We start from the raw sequence: 21,903 nt of genomic DNA, 5'->3' as shown, positions 1-21,903 counted from the left end.
ATTTAAAAAACCATTTGAAATACAATATTTTATGGTTTTATTTTATAGCCATTAACAGTGTACAAAGATATAACAAAAAAGGTTTTTATTTCTTAAACCATTTCGGCAATTTGCTTTCTTTAGATGTTGAGGATCTAGATTGCGCGTTTTTTGAGTTTCCTTGAGTTTCTTCTAATTTCCTCCTGGTTGGAGCTCTGTAATTTTTTTAATGATCACTAATTATATATATAAAATGTTCACAGATTTATTTTTTAACATAGAATTACTATAGGTATAAAACATTTTACCTGTACTTTGATGCTAGAATACTGGCTGCATCGCTGGATGTTTGTTTAAGATAAATTTCCTCTTTTAAATATCCATTAGAGTTTGAATCCTCTAGCCACCTAAAATGCATATGAACACATGGCACATATTTTGCATCTAACAAAGTAGTTTTAGGGTCCAGTATTTCTTTAAGAGGTGTAGTAACTAAAACAAAGTATAATTAAATCCAATCATGATTTATATATTTGCATATAAAAGCTTCCATAAATCGTAAAAGGTTTCATGGGGTAACCGACTTAGGGTGTGTAAAATAAAAAGGGTCCACTCCAGCATTCAAATATGTATGAAAAATTACATGGTGGACAACCTGAAGAGGTCCAGACATACGTCACAATCGAAAAAAGCCGAGAAGGTTTCGTTTGTTACCTTGTCCATTTGTCATGTTTGAGTACCTACATAAATAAATGTTTTGAAGATATCAAGTAAATGTAAGAGGTAATACTTACAAATCTGAAATGGTTGATTAGGATCGTGAATGTGTTCTTTAACGAAATTATTAATATTTTCTACTGTGTCCATTGGACTAAAAACACCCTGCAGTATCATATTGTCTGGAAACTGTATTCGTACAACGACATTTTTATACGTATTTAATTTCTGTTGAGACATCTGAAATGTATAAAAAATAAATTATTAATATGCATCCCAAACCAGATTGTACAACTTACATTTACAGGCGATAATTTAGTACTAGTGCCCATCATACGTGATTATTGCGTAATTTTCATAGATTGCCTAGTACACGCAATGAAACCTCTCAAAAAGTAATGTGAAGTCATAGTTAACTCTTATTGGTCTAGTTGGTGAACCATCAATCACAAACTTTAACCATTCAACAATATGGCCAAAAAATTAATGAAATACTAAATTTTACATTTGCACTACAACATACACCATAATATACCTCTTTCTCAAGTTGGTCTCGTTTATTACTTGTTAATAGAGGTGTTTCTTCATACTCCATTCGTTTTTGTTGTAAATCATGGTAAATTTTTCTTACTTCCTCAATACTTAATTCGTAAAAGTCATCTGGGAGGTCCGATAATTCATCTTGAATTTCTTCTGGCTGCATAAACGCAATAGCCTTCTGTGATCCAAGCTGGAAATTCAAGACATCTATAGTATAATGTTTAACACGTTGACGGACAGTACCGCCCATAGGCGCCACGGCCTAAAAAGCAATATGACAGTACGTCGGTCGACGTTCACATTTTTATTTACGTAAAATCAGTACGCCATACGACGGTCGATTTCTCTTACTATCATAAGGCACGGCATGTTATACCGTCACCAAAAGTACAAATAAGATCATCGTACTGGCACAATACATTATGATAAGCTCACCTAAAGAAAGTACTTCCATGCACACATAAACATTTTTCTAATCCCCTCTACACGCACACTACGTCCTTAGACGTCGCCATTGTATACGATGAGTCGAGTAGTGTCGCGCTATGGTGCACCGCGCACGCGTCTACGTGTCTCTGCATGTTTTCGCGCGCAATCTTTATTTAGAAGGTAAGTACTATTTGTTTTCTACGTTTTCATATTATTTTATGCTTGCAAAGTACTTATTCAAGTCTAGTGTCGTATCTAAGCAACTAAATTACATTGCTTATATATATTTGAAACCTATTTAGTTGTATCAGAATCAGCCGTTACATTTTTTGCAGATGTCGTCTTGGGACTCGTATGAACGCGAACAAAAATTACTCCAGGACCTGTTTGATGCGGCGTCTACTCCTGAATCAAGTCAAGAACCGTTTGCTGATGATGGGGAATATGGATCTGACTTGGACTACCAACCAATAGCCACAGATTTCAGTAGCTCTGAAGACGAAATTCAGACCACTCAATTAAAACGCAGGCGACAGAAACAAGCTGCTATATCCTCTGGTGAGTCTGGATCTTCTTCGTCAAGTGATCATGATGATGATGATGACAAAACGCCATGTCCTGAACCTGAAGAACAGCGTCAGAACATTGAGGTTACACAAAGTTTGGATTTATCTGTAGACCTAATACAAGAACCTGTCCCATTGATAACAGGAGTGCCTGTGGTTGAGGAGCAAGATCCTAATGTGTCTCTAGATGTTTTTTTAGAGCCAATCCCTATCAACGTGACTACTAGGAGGTCAAACACGCCTGTTATAGAGGAGTCCTGGTCTCAGACGGTTACTGAAATACCCGATTTTAATTTTGATCATTCTCAATGTGGTATAACCATTGACGTTGATGGGATGAATTGTGTTATCGACTTTTTTCACCTCGTATTTCCTCAAAATTTTATAGAATATCTGGTAAATTGTACCAACAATTATGGGAACGCTCTATGTAAAACTAATAGACCCCATACCAGACACAGCCGCAAAACTGTATACCGTGAAACCAACTGCGAGGAAATGATGAATTTTCTAGGACTTACCCTTCTCCAAGCTCACGTTAGATGTCCTAAACAAAGAAATGTGTTTTCATTATCCAATCCATTATATTATCATCCAATATTTAGCTACATATTATCTGGACGCAGATATGAACAAATTTTGCGCTGTCTATGTGCATCGGAATTAGATTCAAAGGGTGAAAATAAGATCGTGAAGTTCATAGATATGTTGACAGTAAACTTTCGTAAAATTTACAACGCTGGTGCAGAGCTGTCTCTAGATGAGTCGTTACTTCTATTTCGGGGTCGTTTACACTTCCGTCAATATATCAAGTCCAAAAAAGCCCGCTATGGGATAAAATTCTTTGAACTCACGACTTCTGATGGCTATGTATTAAATGTAAAAATGTATTCTGGAAAAGAAACCATAGAACAGGACATGGGTGAGTCTAAATCTAAGACAGAAAAAGTTGTCATGAGACTGATGCGTCCATATTTACTACGCGGGCATCATCTATTCATGGACAATTATTACAACTCTGTAAATCTATCACAGAAATTGATAGATTTAAAAACTCATTGCACCGGTACTTTGCGGTCAGATCGTAAAGGAAATCCTACAGACATCACAAAGAAGAAGCTGAAAACAGGTGAGCACATATGGGTACGTAAGAACAAGGTGTATGTGTCAAAGTGGAAGGATAAACGGCCTGTCCTAATGATTACCACTAACATCCATCCTTCGATTGTGGAAGTGAGGAACCGATTTGGCAAAACCAGGTTGAAACCGGCAGAAGTAGAACTTTATAACAGACACATGTCTGGCATCGATCGTTCTGATCAAATGGTATCTTACTACTCGTGCCCCCGGAAAACCATTAGATGGTATAAAAAAGTTCTATTTCACTTTTTGGATATTGCAGTGTGGAATGCATATTTCCTTTTTAAAAAATATAAGAAAAACAATGCTGCGACATACCATTACGTAAACTACCGTGAAGAACTCATCAAGATAATGATTGGTATTAGTGATCGCAATCTGAGAGGAGTAAACATCATCAATACAAGCAGTATTTATGATAATAGGAGATTTAGATCTAGTACATCGACTGCTTTTCAGCCCAGAAACGCCACTGAACCTGAAAATATAATGAGTGGTCACTGGCCGGAGCAAATGCCATCTAGACCTGGAACAAAAAAGAAGTTTGCCTTCCTGAAGTGCAAAGTCTGTAATAAAAAAAATATTAGAAAAGAGACTAGCTATCGTTGTAAAGGGTGCATAGATAAACCCCCTCTATGCCCCTCTTGTTTCGAAGAATACCACAAAAATTTAGCAAACATTGATTAGTAACATCTTTATTACTTAGATATAAGATAACTGATTGTGATAATTCAAAAGGATTTATGACTGATTATATGAGTAATTATGGTATTGTTAATTTTTGAGAAGAATTATTTTGAGTTAGTTTATTTTTGTAATGTGATTTAGATTTTAAAAGTAATTGATTGTGATCATTCAATGACTTAATTTAAGCCTGATCATTGTATAGTTGTATTGTTTATTTTTAAAAGATCTTAAGTTTTATAACTGGTAGCAATAGTGCCATTTAATTATAACTCTATGTGATTGAATTGATCTCATAATAAATGTCAATATTTACTGATTACAGCATTTTTTTCTTTATCCATCTCATACAGCACTGTCGGCTGAGGGCGTAAGTGCACAATGCATAGAAATGAACCATAAAATATGACACTACGGATATAGGCGTATACGTCCGAGGACGTACTGTTATATATCTAGATAAAGTAATAAAGTAATGTGACAGATCGCCTTATGACGTATACGTCTATATACGTTCTGTCATATTACATACTATTGTACCAACGCGATATGACACTACGCCCCTGGGCAATGTATGAAAATGAGTACTGTCTTAGCACCTAAACTAGTGCAATGGTACTGTCCGTCAACGTGTTAAACTAAAAATGTTGAATCTTCTAGTGTGCACATGTTTTAATTAAAAGCTCCTATCCAATACTAACAAAGTTGACTTCTTCCTCTATCCTCAGACGCCTTTCCAAAGCCTCTTGTGATTCCAAAGATTTTTCATGGTTTTGTTCCAAATGCTTGGAAGTCATAGGTTGATCAGAAGCCTTTGAATTTGTATCATTATCAATATTTGTTTCAATGTTAAAACTAGTTGTGGGTTCTGTCTTCTGCTGTTCTTTATTTTTTTCATTTTTTATTAATTTTATTGGATCAAATTCTTTAGTGCCATCTTGTTTCTGAACAGATTTCTTAATATCATCATCTGGAGTAGACTGTAAAATGTTTATTTCATTATTGTCAGGACTTGATTTTTCTGATTTGGCGAGTTTACTTTCCTTTATTTCTAACAATTCTTCTTTAGGTTTTGCTCGATACACTGCTGACACATTAGCTTGCCTGTAAATATTTTTTTAAATTATTTTATACCTGCTCACAATTGGGATGGGATATTGGGAAAATAAAATTATTATTTTCATTTGAAAGTCTTGTTAGACAATTACTTACTCAGTTTCAGTCTTATCCATGAGCCTTAAAATTGCTCTTCCTGTTATTAAGCCTAACTGCCTTAGTGATTTTTCTTTTAACGCCAAAATACCTATAACTTCCTGCCGCATATACATAATTGTTGGATTCTTCATAGTGGGTAACTCATTTGCAGCTAGAGATATAATTAGATCATAAAGTGATGTGTGCGGGCTGAATTCTGCAGTTCTTCTTTCTCCTAAAAAAATCTTTAATATTAATTATATTGATAGCAATTTTGTAAATAGACATAATTATGTTAAAAGAAATTCTGAAATTGCTTTAACTCTTTAAGGCTGATTGATGTTTGTTTTTATTTAATTTAGGTTTTTTTTATAAACAGCTATTTAATTAATATAAAAATTCTCTTACCATCATCTAATAAGAGTCCAACGGTTACATTACTTTCAACCCTTTTTCTTTCAGCTTCAACCATTTCCAAGATAGCTTTATTGGGTATATTACAAAACCTTATTGTGCTGGTCAAATCCACAATAATGTTATGGTGTTTTAAATTATATTCATTTGGCTGATACCCATGTTTCTCACACACATCTTCCAAAACCTTAAAATATATGTACATATTACATATCTATCTTAAATTATTTTTTAAGATCCATTTAAGATTGTCATTTAGTCAAAATACCTGCAAAAAGCTTGTGTCTGGTGTACAATGAACTTTCATTCTCCTTCCATTAGGAACGAGGATAATAATATCCTTCGACATCTTTATAATAGTTGATTATAATAATATACAGTCAGTTGAAGTTTTTAATTAAAATGATATGCAATAAATTACCGGCACCTATGCTATGACCTGTGTTATAAATACAGCACAGTCTGTGCAGTGTGCTGTACAGATTAACAGTACAACTATTGCTATACCCCCTGTGAATAAAATGTTCTACAGCGGATCATTATTTTTGTTGGTCAATAAAATTATTTATAAAAGTCAATGTCATTCAAATTATATTAAGTTTTAAATCGTTGTCTTGCAAGAGTATAGGTTGTCATGTGTAAGTTGGCGTGTGGCAGAAAAAGGTACTAATTTTGACAGTTGTGTTGACAGTTCTAACAGCTTGGTAGCCTCACGTGTGTCGGTGCTAATAATTTGTGTTTTAAAGTGTAAAAATCATTACGATACATGCCAAAAGTAGTGCGGAGTGCAGCTAGAGAAATTATTCTAGCTGTAAAACGTTTTTGTGAAGAGGAGAAACGTAACAATGGGCCGATTATTCCATTTCAACAAGTGAATGCTCGAACAGCGGCTTTGACAGGTAAAGTATTGCCAGTTAAAAGTGATATTTATATCCCCAAATTTAGGGAAAAATAATAATTGCTTTTGAAAGTAAATGTGATTGATGGATAACTTAAAATATTTTTTGTTTTATTTAAGGTGTTTCTGAAAGAACCGTGAACCTCTCTGAAAACATGGAACAGAGAATCCATAGTGCATTTTCCAAAATAACTGCTGAAGAATGGCAGAAACACTGTAATCACGTTATAAATGTTGAAAATAATTATCGTATGACAGACAACCGCCTTGAAACAGTAATGGAACCATTTTTAATTGATTTGAATAGCAGCGACTCAGATTCTTCTTCGACACAGATGACTCTGAAGAATTCATGGAAGGAATAATGCCTCTAACAGACCATAATTACTATAAAAAATAATTTTTTGTTATTAAGTTTTTTATTTACCTTTAATGTAATATCTAAGAATATCCATCAATCCAAACTAAACAAAAAAGTGGCAACACAGAGGGTTGTAGGAGGCGCCGCCACTGGAACGCCAACTTATACTTGACAGTCTATATGTGTATAGCGCAATTATAAGCAATAATAAAGACAGAATAATCAGTGTTAGATTTGATCGTTTTATTACATTTCAATGTATGGTAATCTCTTGCTTCAAATATTGTATTTCAATGATTGTTTTACCCTTAATATTCCGACTCAATAAAGGGATACCTTTTTAATAAGAATCTTATTAAATATATATATTATATTATATATCTTATTAAAAAGGTATAAATAATTACTTGTTCGTATGGCTGACGCATTAAACATTAGCCCTTGTATAAGTACTTATTACTAATTTAGGGTAAATGAAAAGCATAAATTATTGTCCAAAAAATATATTTTATTGTAGTAGACAACACGAGGACGCACGTCCGACGCCCAGCCCGCGTCGCGCGCGCGTCCCACAACAACGCTTCGCTATCTACATCCGCCTCTCGGTTTTAATAATTGGAATATTTTATTTAATAATTACAACGCTTTTTTATCTGACCTTATTTTAAACATAAAGTATAACTAATTTTGTTTTGTATAACTTGGTGTAAGAACAGCCTTCAGGAATTGAAAAAAGGTGGCGCTATATGCGCCTCACAGCACTGTTTCCATTTCTACCCGCGTCCGCTCTCTGCAAAAAAAGCCTTGATAAGCTAAATAAATGTGAGCATATTCTATCAAATTGATTTCATTATGATTTATGGTAGGACTAAGTAATTTTTTATCTCTGAATCGTTATTGGTTCTGTATCGGTACAAGTATGTACTCAATCAATCATATAAATAAGTTGCTCAGTTTGTACCTTGCGCGCAGATCGTCGCAAGAAAGCGGACGGTCTAGGTCGGGCAGTATGTCGGCGGGCACATGCAACGTGCGCGGGCGCGTGGCGTCGTGCGCGCGTGCGTGCAGCGCCGCCGCGGAGGCGAGGCGTCGCGGCGGAGGCTGCAGCCCGTGAGCCGCAAGTACCACCGCCAATTGCCGCGCTCGAGCCACCGCTGCGTCGCGCTCGTGTTGGGCGCGCCATATCTGTTCATCCAAATAAAGACTTTATATTTAACAGTAATTTTGATTATTCTATGGTCAATAAACTAATTCTAAAACAAATCAAGACCTGTCCATGCTTTAATGAGATCCAATCTCAAGAAATCGGGATCCAATTATCGCTTGTTCAGGCAGTATAATCTACGTCGTACGAACTTTGCATATTATTATATTTTCACCCAGTATACGTCGCTCTTGACCTCTTAGATTTTTTATGCAATGTTTATTTTTAACACTCAATCTAAACGCTGTATGTTCGTTTTTCCGTTTACATAGTTCCAAACACGCCCATCGTGTTACTCATGACTTTTGGATTGTTTTTGTTAAGTATCGATTGAAAATCATTGGAATGTAGGTACACATCTTAGAACAAGCTAACAACTGCTATTAGGGCTTATTTATACGAGCGGCAGGATATCAACGGCAAAGGCAACTGTAGCCGTCGAACTTGTCGGAAGCTGCCGTTAAGGTATCGCCGGTAGTCGTCGATCTATATCGACGTTTGCAGTTGTTTGTGTTTGTACCGTGCCGTGTCCGCCATTTTACCAATTGACTGCAAATAGTTTAGGAGTGCGCACGCTTTTCCGCATTATGGTATCTTGGCAAGATATTGAATCTTTCAAAATAGCCGTTAGCTCATCAAAAGAAGCAATGGACATTCGAAAATAATTGAAAAATATTTGGTCGTTCTTTCGTAAAAGTGGATAAAGTGCAAAAAAATGTCCATCTTGTTCTCTATTCATTAATATTTCTTGAACCCAAAATGTCCATGTGTTTCTTTTTGTCGACGTCGACGGAGTAAAGCAATAACAGTGTTTCTTCTTCGGAATTCATTTTGCAACTGGTTACGGGCTCCAAACAAAAAGAGTCGACGATGGCTGCCGTAGAGCTTCAATTTAGACACGTCAACGGCTGCCGTCGACGAGTGCAGTTGCTCTGCCGTCGGGATCATGCCGCTTGTGTAAATGGGCCCTTAGTATAAAATTAAAAATAAGAAAATTTAAAACTTGTAGGTACCTGAGCAGCACACACGGCAGATCGGCAATGGGGTCGCTTGCCAAACCTAAAGCCTTGATCTGTCGTCGTCTCCATTACTGCATTTTGCATTGAAAGGGATTGCCCTAGGAATTATAAAAATATAGGATTGATTTTCTTGAAACTTCATAGTAATTACGCGTAGTAAATTAAGTATTTGTTATTCGACCCGTGGCCTTCAGTTTATGCTTAAATTTGGTTTTAGGTGTTTAGTTTATTTTATTGTGTTATTATTATGTATTATGTATATTTTATTATGTATTACGTTTTACAAAAAGTTTATTTTATAGTTACATATATCTATTTTTAATAATTGGATATTCTTTAATTAAAAAAGAATTACCTAATAAATTTCTTATTACTTACCCATAGAGATAGACACGAGTGTACAACAAGGATGTAACTCGGACTTAACGATGTGTTCCCGCGCGTAGCGGAAATACAAATGTTCACAGAACAATATAGCGGCGGCGAGAAGTATGCCTGCCATAAGCAATAGGAACGCAGACAAAAACTGCTCTAACGCCAAAGGATCTGAAGATTTGTGTTCCTGTTTGTTGGGCTTACATGTGCCTGTCATCCAGTATCTGAATAAAATTTAATCATATTTATTTTTCTAACTACCCTCCGATTCACAGGATACCTTCCGCACATCTCATGTTTATTATACTAGGTATGAAGCCACGCAAATCATATATATCAAGAAATCGAAAATAATATATCAACCCGATATTATAATAATACTTATAAAAGAAATTCAGTTCAGGAAATATTTGTTTATATGGTTGTATAGATTTACTTACAATAGACACTATATTTATTTCACCTTGTAATTAAACAACGATTTTCAATTTATCTCCTGTTTTTTTACCTTCTTAAACGTTCTAAATCGCCATTTGCTCTCAAGTCGAGAAGTCGTTTGTTGAACATTCCGAGATATTTTGAATTACGCGTGAAGGCCAGACCGTATCCGGACATCGCGTACCAAGCGCCCACTGTCAGCAGTCGACAATCTTCATCCTATAATATAACCATTGTAATAAAATACTATCACTACATAGATCAACTAGACGTTTTAATATATTTATATATTATATTAGTCAATACCGGATTGGATCTTGCATGTGAAATATACTATGTACATATTTATTATGTTTGTACGGTTCCTGGTTCATCGTGGTGCTTTTAATGATACAGGATTGTATATTTACTCTATAATAACCATTCGCGTACAACAATTGAACTAATATATAATAGCGAAATAATGAAATGTTAATTGCTATGCAATCAATGAAGGTAATGTAACCGTTGAATAGAGTGTCTAGATCTTAGCAATATTCTCGGGGCGTGACTCTAAGAAATTAGGAAATGGCCACGCTTATAAAACTAAGGAAGCCAGAGTGAGCAAAATATGCCTTTGTTTGTAAAATGTTATTTCCAATAAATGTATAACTTTGCATTATGGCGTGCAAACTTATTAATGTTATGACATTTTCTGCCTTATCAATAAAATAATTTAACTACTTAATGTAAAAACATGGGTGTAATGGACGTTGTTTTACCTGCGATACTAAGTAATCCAAAACTGTTCCATCGTAGATAAAAGCATCTAGATCTCCAGTTAATATGCTCGTCACTCCAGCACTTACAGTACTTCGATTGTATCTAAAAGTTTCAATTTTGGATATATCCGAACTAAGATGCGTGGCAACAGATATTTATTACATATCTTAGTAAGATTGGACAAGATACTTACGGAGTCATGTAAGAGTGGGGCTCTCTAAAATATTTCTTCAATGTCGCATCCGAGTGGGACCAAGGTACCGTCCCGAACTTCAGTGGCGGCTGATATGTCTTAGGCTTTACAATCCTGGGGTCATCGATGCCGCTTAATTCGTGAAACTCTTCCCTTGTTATCATAAAGGCAGCGAGATTCGCAGTATATATGGCAAGGAATACCACCGCGAACATTGCCCACATGTTCGTCATAAACCGAGCTGTAAAACCTCGCGGAGAGTCCACGTGGACTGAAGCCTGTAGGAATATGAAATATGTACCGACTTATCGTTTAAAACTATTTAAATGTATTTTTTATTTAGTCTATTAAAATAAAGCCAATTATCGAAGTCAAGTCAAAAAATAGTTCTGATACAGCTGAAAAAATGATTAAGTAATTATCAATAATTCTAATTAGAAAAAATCCTATTCACACAAGCCGTAGAGTACTAAATAGTATATGTAGGTGCTAGAATCATTTCCATATTATAATTGAATTCCCGTATAAAAGAGTTGAAAACTACAGGCCTATCGCGATTCTTTGTACGCTGGCGAAGGTATTTGAAATGTCTTTGCACTCATTAATGTTGCCTAAATGCATTCCCCACATTACTCCTTCCCAGCACGCCTTCCTCCCACGCAGATCAGTTAATACAAATCTATTGTCGTTTGCTGACATGGTATCGCGTGAAATTGATAAGCGGTGTCAGGTGGATGCAGTATATTTGGATTTTCGCAAAGCATTCGATCGAGTAGACAATGATATTCTTCTCCAAAAGTTGGCCGCAATTGGGTGTGGCCCTGTTCTGCTTAAGTTTTTTTCTAGTTACCTATCAAATCGTAGCCAATACGTTAAATATGGACAATATATCTCACAACCTTATCCAACAAGTTCTGGTATCAGCCAGGGTTCGAACCTGGGACCGCTGCTATTTTTGATAATGATTAACGACCTTCCGAGCTGTATTAAATATTCCAAAGTGCTATTATTTGCCGACGACGTTAAGATTTTTAAAAAGATTAAGACTGACAATGACTGTCTATGTATGCAACGTGATTTGGATGAACTGCTACATTGGAGTGAATTAAATAACCTCCATCTCAACTATGACAAATGTGAAGTGATAACCTTTAGTGCCTCTCTAAATAAAATACTCTGCGACTATAGCATACGATCTGAAGTTATTAGGCGCGTAGACAGAGTCCGCGATTTGGGTGTTTTGTTTGTTCCTGACCTTTCATTTGCGGAGCATATTCGGATGATAACGGATGCTGCATTTAGAAGGTTGGGGTTTGTCCTGAGAAATTCAGTTGGTCTATCGGACACTGCCACTAGGGTACTATATTCATCTTTGGTAAGGCCAATTCTTGAAACCAGTTGCGTCATATGGTCCCCTTATGAAAAGTATTATGGGGATATGGTTGAAAGGGTGCAAAAGAAGTTCCTTAGAAACCTGTACAGACGAAGGTACAATTTTTTTCCTTACCTCTACCCTACTAAGTTCCTGATGGGGGTATTGGGGTACAATTCGTTAGAGCTTCGTAGGGATTTGGCTGTGGTAAGGTTTGGTCTAAACGTTATTAAAAACGAAACGGAAAGCGCATACTTGATGGGGGAAATCATCAGACTGTACGTTCCGGACAATTATTACCGCTGCCGGAGGCATAACCTCTTTGCTGTGCGTTCGGCTCGCACTGTCCAGCGTCAACAAGCTCCCATTCCTCGACTACTCTCGATGCTAAATGGGTTTCTCGACTCTTCACCGGAGAGTGACCTATTTGGTGAGCGTATGGCGGCAGTGTACTCTGATTTGAGGGTATACTTGGAGAGTATTAGGGGTTAGAATAAACTGTGTTTTATGTTATTTTAATTAATTTTGTATTGTATATATTATAGTCTATTTTATTGTGAGTTTAGCCATGTCTGTAATTAATAAATAAATAAATAAATAAATAAAACACTTTAAGTAATTAAATAACTTACTTGGAACAGTACAGCCCAAACAATCCAATAAGTCCGACACAACGAGAACCGATTCTGCACATTGATCTGACCAGGCGAACGGTTAAGCCCGCTCGGTGACAGCCATTCGAATATAAAGATACAGAAAGTAGCTGTCTGTATCGCCACTGCCCCTACAAGCATCCACGACGCAGTGTCAAACGGCTCCAGGAAAGCTGTCGGTGAAATGATTCCAGTCCTCTTCGCCACGACTATAGCTATCCCAGTTTCCATAAAGGGAACGCTAAAATCTACCACGGCCTCTCTATCTGAATTTATTACCAAGGACGTTAGAACCTAAAAAAACAATGTCACTCAAATGGTATCCATCTAGAGATATAATCTAGATATTTAAAAATGTAATGACGTACCATATCCGTCTTTTTATTAACGAGTTCCGCTATGAGACCATTCCACTTGCCGTCTTGGAAGGTACCCCATCGGCCATCTTCCACTCGCACGAGTTCATAAGTAAAGCCCAACTGTTCTGCCAGTTGTTGCAATAAATCAATACAAAATCCACTACAGCATTGATATAAGGAACTGTTTCTGTGAGCGGCTCCAGCCTCAATTCTAAAAAAAATATAGGAATAAGGTGCTGTGTGTCAAGTAGAATGAACTTTTTCAATCTGTGTGGTTTTTACAGTTGCGACCTTTACTTTGTTTAAAACTATAATATTAGATATAGTCCAGCCATAAAATCTGTTACAAATAAAAATACCTTTTTTATTTAATCGATTCACTCTCATTAATTGCTTACAATTGTGATGCTTATTGTCCTGTATATAGACGTGTGCCGTAGTTTGAGATCTCAAAGATCAAAGCATATGAACGGCGTAAATACTACCTGATGGGGAACATTTACATCCGTATTTTGGAAAAAGCTGAACCCTCACAGGTGTCCACCACTAACCACTGCCGGTACATCGGGGATAGATTCAACCCAAGAATACCTAAATATCCTCCAGCATTACTAGTAAACAAAATATGTTCAAGGGACCTGACAGCTATTAGGTTACTTAAAAACGCGCATTCCGCTTTGCGCTTCCGCCTAAGGGAAAGGTAGAACCTGGAGCTCATCATCGCGGCAGACTCCAACGCGCACCATACGTTATGGGGTAATGCTGACACAACGCTCGAGGTGAGGATATGCTTAACATTATACTTAACAATAATCTTATCTTGGCAAACAGTGGCTCAGAACCAACTTTTTTTAACAAACATATTTAAAACTATATTATAAATTTTAAAAGAAACTTTTCTAGTTACAGTATTTATGGCCAGACTAGTTATATGTCTAATACGTACCCAACAATTTCAATTTCTGGTGCAACACGACAAATGACACCTCGGTCTAAAGAGCACCGCCCACTTACAGGGTCGGGTGGTGCTAAGTTAATGTAAGGAGGTTCTTCTAGGAAAGTAATTCTCATATGAAACTTCTCTGGAACTCCCTGCGGTGGTGTATGTAAACCTCCAGGCCAAATTATGTCCTTTATAGCTAAATGTTCCTTGGGGTAAGAGTTCCAAGTCCCGATTTCTTCCCACACGAGCTGATAAAAATATATCACTATGTTTTTATATTTTAAATATATGTTTAAGTGCTTATATTTTAATATGGCAATATAACAAAACAATCTTCAAAAAAAATGTAATATACACATCATCATTTATGCAGTACGTACATAAATACAAACATAAATTCACTGCATAAACTAAGCTTACTTAGAATATTATATAAAAGATATATATTGTGGTAATATAATGAATATCAGTGTTAAATTAAGTTACCTGATCTCCAATAGTAGGCCGTAAGTTCATTATTTTCAGCTCGGTTGCTCGCAATTCACCATCGGAAGTGAACTCTATACTCGGTCTTCCTGAGTCGCTTTCTACACTAACGTTACGCAGATGTCGATAAAATCTTTCACCGGTTGACCATCTTGCCTCACCACTACCCGCGCTATCGCAGGATAGTCTAGTGCCCAAAGGATATCTCAAGTTTTCAGGTTCTGATAAATATGATTCCACTCCATATGCAAATACTTTTACAGCTGTTGCTATTTCTGATATGATGGAAGAGCTTGTTGTATCGAAATGCACTCCTGCAAGATTATATAATATTTAAAAGTTATGATGAGATGATGCGGGGGCTACCGGGATTCGATGGCGGATTGATTTTTCATAATTTTATCATTTCATTTTAATTAATAAATACTAGCTGACCTGGCAAATGTCCTTTTGCCATGTATATCATTTATGGTTATTGTGCCTCACTCTACATAGATAGGTGTGTCGCGGACTTTTTTGTAGATATTTATAAGATCTACAATTACTTAGAACATTTTATGGTTCAATCTTTAATAGTTTAGGCAGGGACGCAAAATAAGTAACTTTTTTCGTTGATTTTTTACACCTTGTGTCCGAAAAACCCTAATATCTTACGGAACCCTATTTTTGTTCAAAATTTAATATAGCCTATATTACTCGTGGATAATGTAGCTTTCGAATGGTGAAAGAATTTTTAAAATCGGTCCAGTAGTTTCGGAGCCTATTCAATTCATACAAACAAACAAACAAACAAAAAATCAAACCTTTCCTCTTTATAATATTAGTATAGATAAAGGGTTTTTATTACAAGTGACAAGCACACGGCTTATATGTGACATCCACACAGCAAGTGCCTATTAAGTTTGCTTGAATATTAATTCACGACTACAAAGCCAGCAGTTACCAACCCAGCATGCCTACAGGAAATTTGTTCGGCGGCTGCATCGACCCCAAGACACTTTGAGTCACGATCCAAACGTAACTTTCTCCGGTGAGGTGTAAATCTCCGGCAGTAGAAAGAATATCAGCAGCCTCGTCCCGCGTGGCATACAATAGCATAACTCTTGCTTCACTAGTCACCAACTCGTTGAGATCAGCTGGTTTCTTTACAACCACTGCGTTTAGTATTGTGAATTTAAAACGATCCTGAAAAACCCTCATTTTTATTTCAAAATATCAGAGATTTTCGTTGATATGATCAAAACCCATATCAAAATGGGGTTACCATATTTGTTCAGGCTTGTTTTATAATTTATAGGTACAAAGGTATTTGCCTCGGGCCTATGCACCAAAAATTAAATACTGTCATTCTATAAATGTCTTAAAACTTTCTCTTACTTGTAGCGAGGAAACTCTTTCTCGAACGGCTTGAATAAAATCATCATGCCCTGCTATAGCAGATGTGACCACACTGAACTGATGCCATTTATACCTCTCCAGAATAGAAAGCATTGCTGCAGTTTGATGTTCAATTGTTGGGGCCAATTGCAATCTCAAGGATGCATGCGACGCATGCTTCTCTAACCCGCTGTTATCAGCGTTCCACGCAATGACCTATGAGAAACCGGAAACCCAACTAAATGTTATGCACAAACATTTTACGCATGCCAAAGAATGCTTTACTAGTTGGTACATAATCGTTTCTATGTGAAAGCGGAGTATAGGAAGTCATAAAAAGCTTTACCGGTATGCCAAGATATCCGGCCAGCTGTAGAAAATATTGTGCAGAGGCAGTAGACCGCCCGTATTGTTCATGATTCATAAGATATAGTATAGCAGACACGTTGACTGCTAAAAATTCTTTACATAGCGAGTCCAAGATAGCTGAAAGCATCAATAATGTTTAACTCACTTCTAGAGTGCTATTTAAAGAAGAGAGTGAAGATTTAGCTAGATAAAATCGCTAGGCGAAACAGTTTTGCATGCACTGCACGTGCGATTCATATTATCTAAGTTTGTTAAGAAGTTATTTATCGGGTTTAGAATACTATTTATACCATTCCTTTTCATGCAATCTTATAAAGATTTATAGATAATTTGGCAGTTATAGTCTTGCAAATTCATAAATTAGGAATCTACTTAATTATAATACATATTTAGTAAACTTACACATTGGACTTGGCGTCAAGCCCTGCATAGAAAGCGTTATATTCAGACGCACTTGTGAGAAGAGTTTTAATTTACGCGGCAATTTTGATAAGGCTGCCTTCTCGGCCCTCGTGTAATCACGTGCGCCGAAAGCCTTGTGGGGCACGACAAGGGCAGCGGTGATCACAGAGGGTTGTCGCGGTATTTGGGGAGCAGGGGAGGTGCGCGGACGAGATCCAAGACGAACTCCGCCGCCGCGAGCGCCCTCTCTGCCCCCGCCGCCGATTGTACCGCTACCGATTTTGATACCACCACCGCGCTCCGCGTTTGCAGCTACCAGCGCTACCAGCGCGGCCAGCGCCATCAGCGAAGCTCGCGCCTGCATCTTCATTTTTGATGCTGCCGATATTATACCATTTATCACAGATATCACAAAAGAAAATGTATATATGGGATATATGTATATTAAATAGGAAAGCACTTACCTAATTATATAAAGACAACATTGATTTAAAATATATTTCTTTTGAAAGTTGTAGGTAGTTTTTTGTAGCTAGTTGCTAGTACTACATTATTTGCAAATATTATTTGTTCCAACCCTCTAATACAATTTGTGTTCGCTTGTTGTTTCCACAGCAATCACATCACACAAAGGGCAAAGAGCTTTGATTTGCATTTTTATTACTAATTGATTCCAGATGTAATGTGGAACATAGTCGAGAAAACCATAATAAATACTTAATTCATTTTGGTGGTTTGAGCGAACCTCCGGGCGGTATTTTATAATTATGTATCTATAGGTAGGTATGTAACTACAATATTTTGGATGAAATTTATTTGTTTATTTATTTATTTTTTTAATAGCTTCAATAATACATGCTTACACGCAATTTTACATCAATTAAAATTTCTAGAAGAGGCACTAAGTCTAAAAGAACTTACGATACTTAAGACATAAAACAACAATAATAATAATGTAGTCATTGACTAAGCACATACTACCGAACCTAAGGTTACCCATTTGTACAACAACTCAACACCCTTAAGTAGATAAATACATACTATGTACCTACTCATCAATCCATCTAGTCATTCGTTACTATTAATCGTACCTAATATGTCGGTGCAGGTTCTTAAGTATATTATGGTAAAGTACGTAGCACCTATTAAATTAAAGAACATTAAAGTGAAGTACGCAAGTGTATAAATAAAAAGATAAAATAGACCTATTACCTCGAAGACTTATTATCATAAAGATCGTAGAGTAGCACTCTCCTTTAGAACATCTCTGCGCATTTTCAAATCGATATTTTAGGAATTTTGGCGATGGAAATTTATACCCTCAATTATAAAGATAGGTAAGAGTAAAAATATTTTTTACGCACGTACATATTAGTCTTTGTTTATTTATCAATAACTGATTGATTTTACTCGTTAATAAATATTACAGCTTATATTCGAGATTATATGAATATAAGCTGAATCCCCTGAAGTAAAATCAGTCAACGGGTACTTATCAGAAGCGTTATTAATGCAAAATAGATTAAACATATAAAATAAAGGATCAGCATAATACCTATAAGCGCCGAAAACGGTGATGGCAATGGCAGCGTCGGTGGCGCGGCAGCGTGCTTAGAGCTATCCACATAAATTGATAAGGCGGCGGGCCGACATGGGGTCGTTCTAGGACGGACAGTGGCGTGGCTACGGCAACGAAAGTACCACGCGTGTTTACGTAAGCGCCACGCCCCGGGCCACGCGTTGGCGTCGAGGGGCGCGGCGCACAGCACCTCCGGTCGCTGAGGGCCGACTGACGCACCCTCACCCCTAAGGTCTCACGGCCAACGCCGCGCCTGCGTTTTTAAGGTTCCACGCCTACCATTATATAAGCTTAACCAAAGATCATTTTACAATTTACACCCATGTTATGGGAATGAATGAGCACTCCGCGATGATGATACGGTATAATTAGGAATATCATGAATCAAGTAGCTACCGACCGCGCCTTAATCCTCTGGATGCTCTGCCTTGTACATAAAAAAAGCATGGGGCATTAAAATCTAAGTTGATAGTATAAATATAGTGGTTTCCATTTATAACGACCTTAACTGTGGCTGCGACATATTTTCGTCTTTCGTATAAAATCACAGAATTGGTCAGCAAACGTAGGTCGTAGAGCTATTGTATATGGATATTGGCCAAGTACCTACGCTTACCTGCCATATATTTTAAATGTTATGTTTATATATTATGGTTTAGTACCAAATAACAACTTTGTTAACATAAATAACAACAACAACGGATAATAGATATTACGAATAGTTCGAGTGGACCCATCATCGTCGTTTTACCCGAAATCAACTGTAGTTTAATTTATATCAGAAAAATTTAATGATGTATGTAGTATTAAAATAATAAAAAAATGTACGTGCCATTTATATTCGCAGTTTTGACATTAAAAGTCGGTGTGAACATACACGAGTGCCGCTAAGGCTGTGCTCAATTGTAAACAGCATAAAGGCTCTTTTGATACATTTAGGGCTTAGATGCCTACTTACCTAGTACCTACTCATTTGGAATAGTTACCAGACATACACTAGTTGTAGTTTGTATAGACTAGTGTACCTAGTGAACAGAACACCTTTACACTGATTAGCATATTAAGTATTCTATCTAGCTTAAGTTCTTTAAGAAGTTAGATCTCAAAAATAATCTTGGGATGATGGAATATACATGTGCAGTCTGTCTCATAAATTAGAATGTAAGGTATAAAAATAAACCATTTGGCAGCTTTTGTTAGCCAAGAATAAAAAAATAAATTATATAAAAATGTTTGATGCAGCTGAACATATTATGGTCCTTAGTGACAAAAATAGATAAAGACTATTTTGTGAAGTCATTGAAGTCAATAAACTTAGAATGTTTAAAAAATAAATGTTGAAGTTAAACTTCAGTACTTTTAACTACATAGTGTTATTTTACTGTGGGCTTATCTGGTTAATAATTAGGCTTTTATCAGATGAAATGTCGAAGACATAATTGGTAAATATTGACATATACATGATGAAAACATATTACAAAAGATATTATGAGTAAATGTTGTAAATAACATTGCTAGCTGCATACATTACAAAATATTGATATCTTTAGTGTGCATTATTTATATATGTGTACAAGTAAATTATCACAGATATTCACAGCCGTAGTTACTTAACTGACTAAATCTAGTTTAACACCATTATATCAATTCACAGTGAAGTCTCATCAATGAGGACTTTAAATTTTTAGATATTTGTTTTTCACTGTTAGTCCTATACAATATTTTAATGAGCTAAAATGTTCATACTTAACAAAACTAAGTTCAAAATAGTTCACCACAGCACTTATAAATTTTACTGAATAAAGTTCAAAGTTCAAACACATTTATTTATTAATTTCAAGTAAACATACATTGTTGGATTAACTCTATCGACGATCTCTATATCTATGTGAGTCACGGTCACGAATTCTACCATGAGAACGATCCGATGTACGCCAAAGAAATTCATCAACTGAACGTTCATATGATCTTTTATCATAAACTAGCACTGAACGTGGGTATTCTCCCAAATCATAGTAACGAGGAGGAGGAGGGGGAGGAGGAGGCAGCCCTTCGTATGGTGGAAGAGCAGCACTGAAGCCAGGTGGAGCCACATATGGTAAAGGAGGCAGCTGGTGATGCATAGATCTCATATACTCTGCTACATATGCTTCTGCAGCAGCCGATCCACTACTGGCATAACTATCTCGTCCTCGAACAAACCATGATGGGAGTCTATCCCTCAAATAAGGCGAAGGTGATCTTCTTTTATATGAGCCCAAACGACTTCTAGGTGAAGAAAAAACTTTACGCCTTTGTCTAGAAGTACTCATAATCCTGCTTCTAAACTGACCACCCCGAGAAGACAAAGGTGCTCTATATGTCCTATATGTACCACTCTTGAGGTATCCTTTTTTAGAGGATTCCTTTGATTTTCTCAGAATTGGTGTCATTTCTATACCGTCATCTTCAGGAAATAATCTACATAATTCTTCAGCAACCTTTGGTTCAATTTCCTGTCCATCTCTGCCTATTTTCACTGGTTTTCCTTCATTCCAAGGATTGTATAAATGAAGTGTACTACTGAATGGTAATTCTTTTCGACATATCCAATCAACTTTAAACACCCCATCCAACACTTTGGCTGATAAACCAGGAGGTAGCACCCAAGAAACTGCGGGCACATCTCTGCGAGACTCACTGCCCAGCCTAGCAAAGCCAGCAAATTTACCACTCTCTTTAACTGAAAATATTAAAAGAACATTTCTTGATTCCCTGTAAGCTTGATTTAAGTTTGCTTCGTTCTGGGGTAAGGTTGACCAAACCCCTTTGGCTTTTGACAAAGTTATGTTCTCTGCATTGTTTGACTTTATCAAGAAAAACCTGGTGTCCCTAAATAAGTAATTTAATTTCGTCATATAGTCATATGTCTTTATTTTAGCCGCTGCCGATGTGCGACGACGTTTGGCTTCAGCAGGAGAATGACTACTGGACTTAGCACGTTTTCTGTTACTTCGGCGTTCTTTTGATTTTGTGCTCACACTACTAATACTTGGACTGCTCGAGTCACTCGAGGACGAACTTGAAACCTCACTTCGTGTATCGTACGCATCCTTCATTACTTCTTCCAATTGCTTTAATTCTTCACCGATTTCAGCTTCGACTTCTCCTAATCCGAGATTGACAGCATCGGTGTTATTAGAAGACTCCATTATAGAAATACACTGCTCCTTACCAATATTTCTTTTTATATATAGGTCTGTTTAAACATGGTGCAAAACAAATGTAAAATGGCAATAATATTATTTTCCAATACCTTATAAAATTATAACTACAACCGAAAATAATTCCGTAATGTTTATTCAATTCAATAATACAATTTACGGTAACTTATGTCAGAACTCAGAAGTCCGAAACACAGGCTACGATAGCGTCGGAGCACAGATCGGATAAGTAAATATTTAGTTATTA

General features: G+C 36.5%; 3 protein-coding genes across 3 annotated transcripts; all 3 read right to left on the bottom strand.

The window, feature by feature from the left end:
* Nucleotides 1-6: 6 nt before the first annotated feature.
* LOC110992103 (tether containing UBX domain for GLUT4) lies at nucleotides 7-6,148 on the bottom strand. The gene is made up of 8 exons (XM_022257785.2): nucleotides 5,932-6,148; nucleotides 5,658-5,850; nucleotides 5,268-5,484; nucleotides 4,757-5,159; nucleotides 1,232-1,426; nucleotides 774-936; nucleotides 288-471; nucleotides 7-194 (listed from the first exon to the last, which is right to left on the bottom strand). The coding sequence occupies exons 1-8, from the start codon at nucleotides 6,010-6,012 to the stop codon at nucleotides 86-88; spliced, it is 1,545 nt and encodes a 514-aa protein (XP_022113477.2). The 5' UTR covers nucleotides 6,013-6,148; the 3' UTR covers nucleotides 7-85.
* A 1,261-nt stretch (nucleotides 6,149-7,409) lies between these two features.
* Nucleotides 7,410-20,150, bottom strand: LOC110992162 (glutamate receptor ionotropic, NMDA 2B). The gene is made up of 16 exons (XM_022257871.2): nucleotides 18,430-20,150; nucleotides 16,875-17,252; nucleotides 16,450-16,589; nucleotides 16,104-16,319; nucleotides 15,674-15,911; nucleotides 14,727-15,040; nucleotides 14,244-14,488; nucleotides 13,307-13,508; nucleotides 12,918-13,232; nucleotides 10,914-11,191; nucleotides 10,720-10,822; nucleotides 10,029-10,177; nucleotides 9,524-9,744; nucleotides 9,140-9,243; nucleotides 7,884-8,107; nucleotides 7,410-7,712 (listed from the first exon to the last, which is right to left on the bottom strand). Exons 2-16 carry the CDS (start codon nucleotides 17,242-17,244, stop codon nucleotides 7,676-7,678), a joined length of 3,156 nt encoding a protein of 1,051 aa, XP_022113563.1. The 5' UTR covers nucleotides 17,245-17,252; nucleotides 18,430-20,150; the 3' UTR covers nucleotides 7,410-7,675.
* A 103-nt stretch (nucleotides 20,151-20,253) lies between these two features.
* LOC110992163 (YTH domain-containing protein 1) lies at nucleotides 20,254-21,846 on the bottom strand. The gene has a single exon (XM_022257873.2). It carries the CDS (start codon nucleotides 21,642-21,644, stop codon nucleotides 20,319-20,321), a length of 1,326 nt encoding a protein of 441 aa, XP_022113565.2. The 5' UTR covers nucleotides 21,645-21,846; the 3' UTR covers nucleotides 20,254-20,318.
* Between the last annotated feature and the right edge of the window lie 57 nt (nucleotides 21,847-21,903).

This window comes from Pieris rapae, chromosome 8, assembly GCF_905147795.1.
Source record: "Pieris rapae chromosome 8, ilPieRapa1.1, whole genome shotgun sequence".
Taxonomy (NCBI): Eukaryota; Metazoa; Arthropoda; class Insecta; order Lepidoptera; family Pieridae; genus Pieris; species Pieris rapae.
This window is presented reverse-complemented; position numbering and strand designations above follow the sequence as displayed.

Coding starts and splice junctions, on each gene's coding strand:
- LOC110992103 (XM_022257785.2), bottom strand. CDS start 6,012: ATGTCGAAGGATATTATTATCCTCGTTCCTAATGGAAGGAGAATGAAA. Junction 5,851..5,931: donor CAGACACAAGCTTTTTGCAG/GTATTTTGACTA, acceptor ATATATTTTAAG/GTTTTGGAAGATGTGTGTGA. Junction 937..1,231: donor GAGACCAACTTGAGAAAGAG/GTATATTATGGT, acceptor TATACATTTCAG/ATGTCTCAACAGAAATTAAA.
- LOC110992162 (XM_022257871.2), bottom strand. CDS start 17,244: ATGAAGATGCAGGCGCGAGCTTCGCTGATGGCGCTGGCCGCGCTGGTA. Junction 16,320..16,449: donor CCGGATATCTTGGCATACCG/GTAAAGCTTTTT, acceptor GGTTTCTCATAG/GTCATTGCGTGGAACGCTGA. Junction 14,489..14,726: donor GGCCTACTATTGGAGATCAG/GTAACTTAATTT, acceptor TATTTTTATCAG/CTCGTGTGGGAAGAAATCGG.
- LOC110992163 (XM_022257873.2), bottom strand. CDS start 21,644: ATGGAGTCTTCTAATAACACCGATGCTGTCAATCTCGGATTAGGAGAA.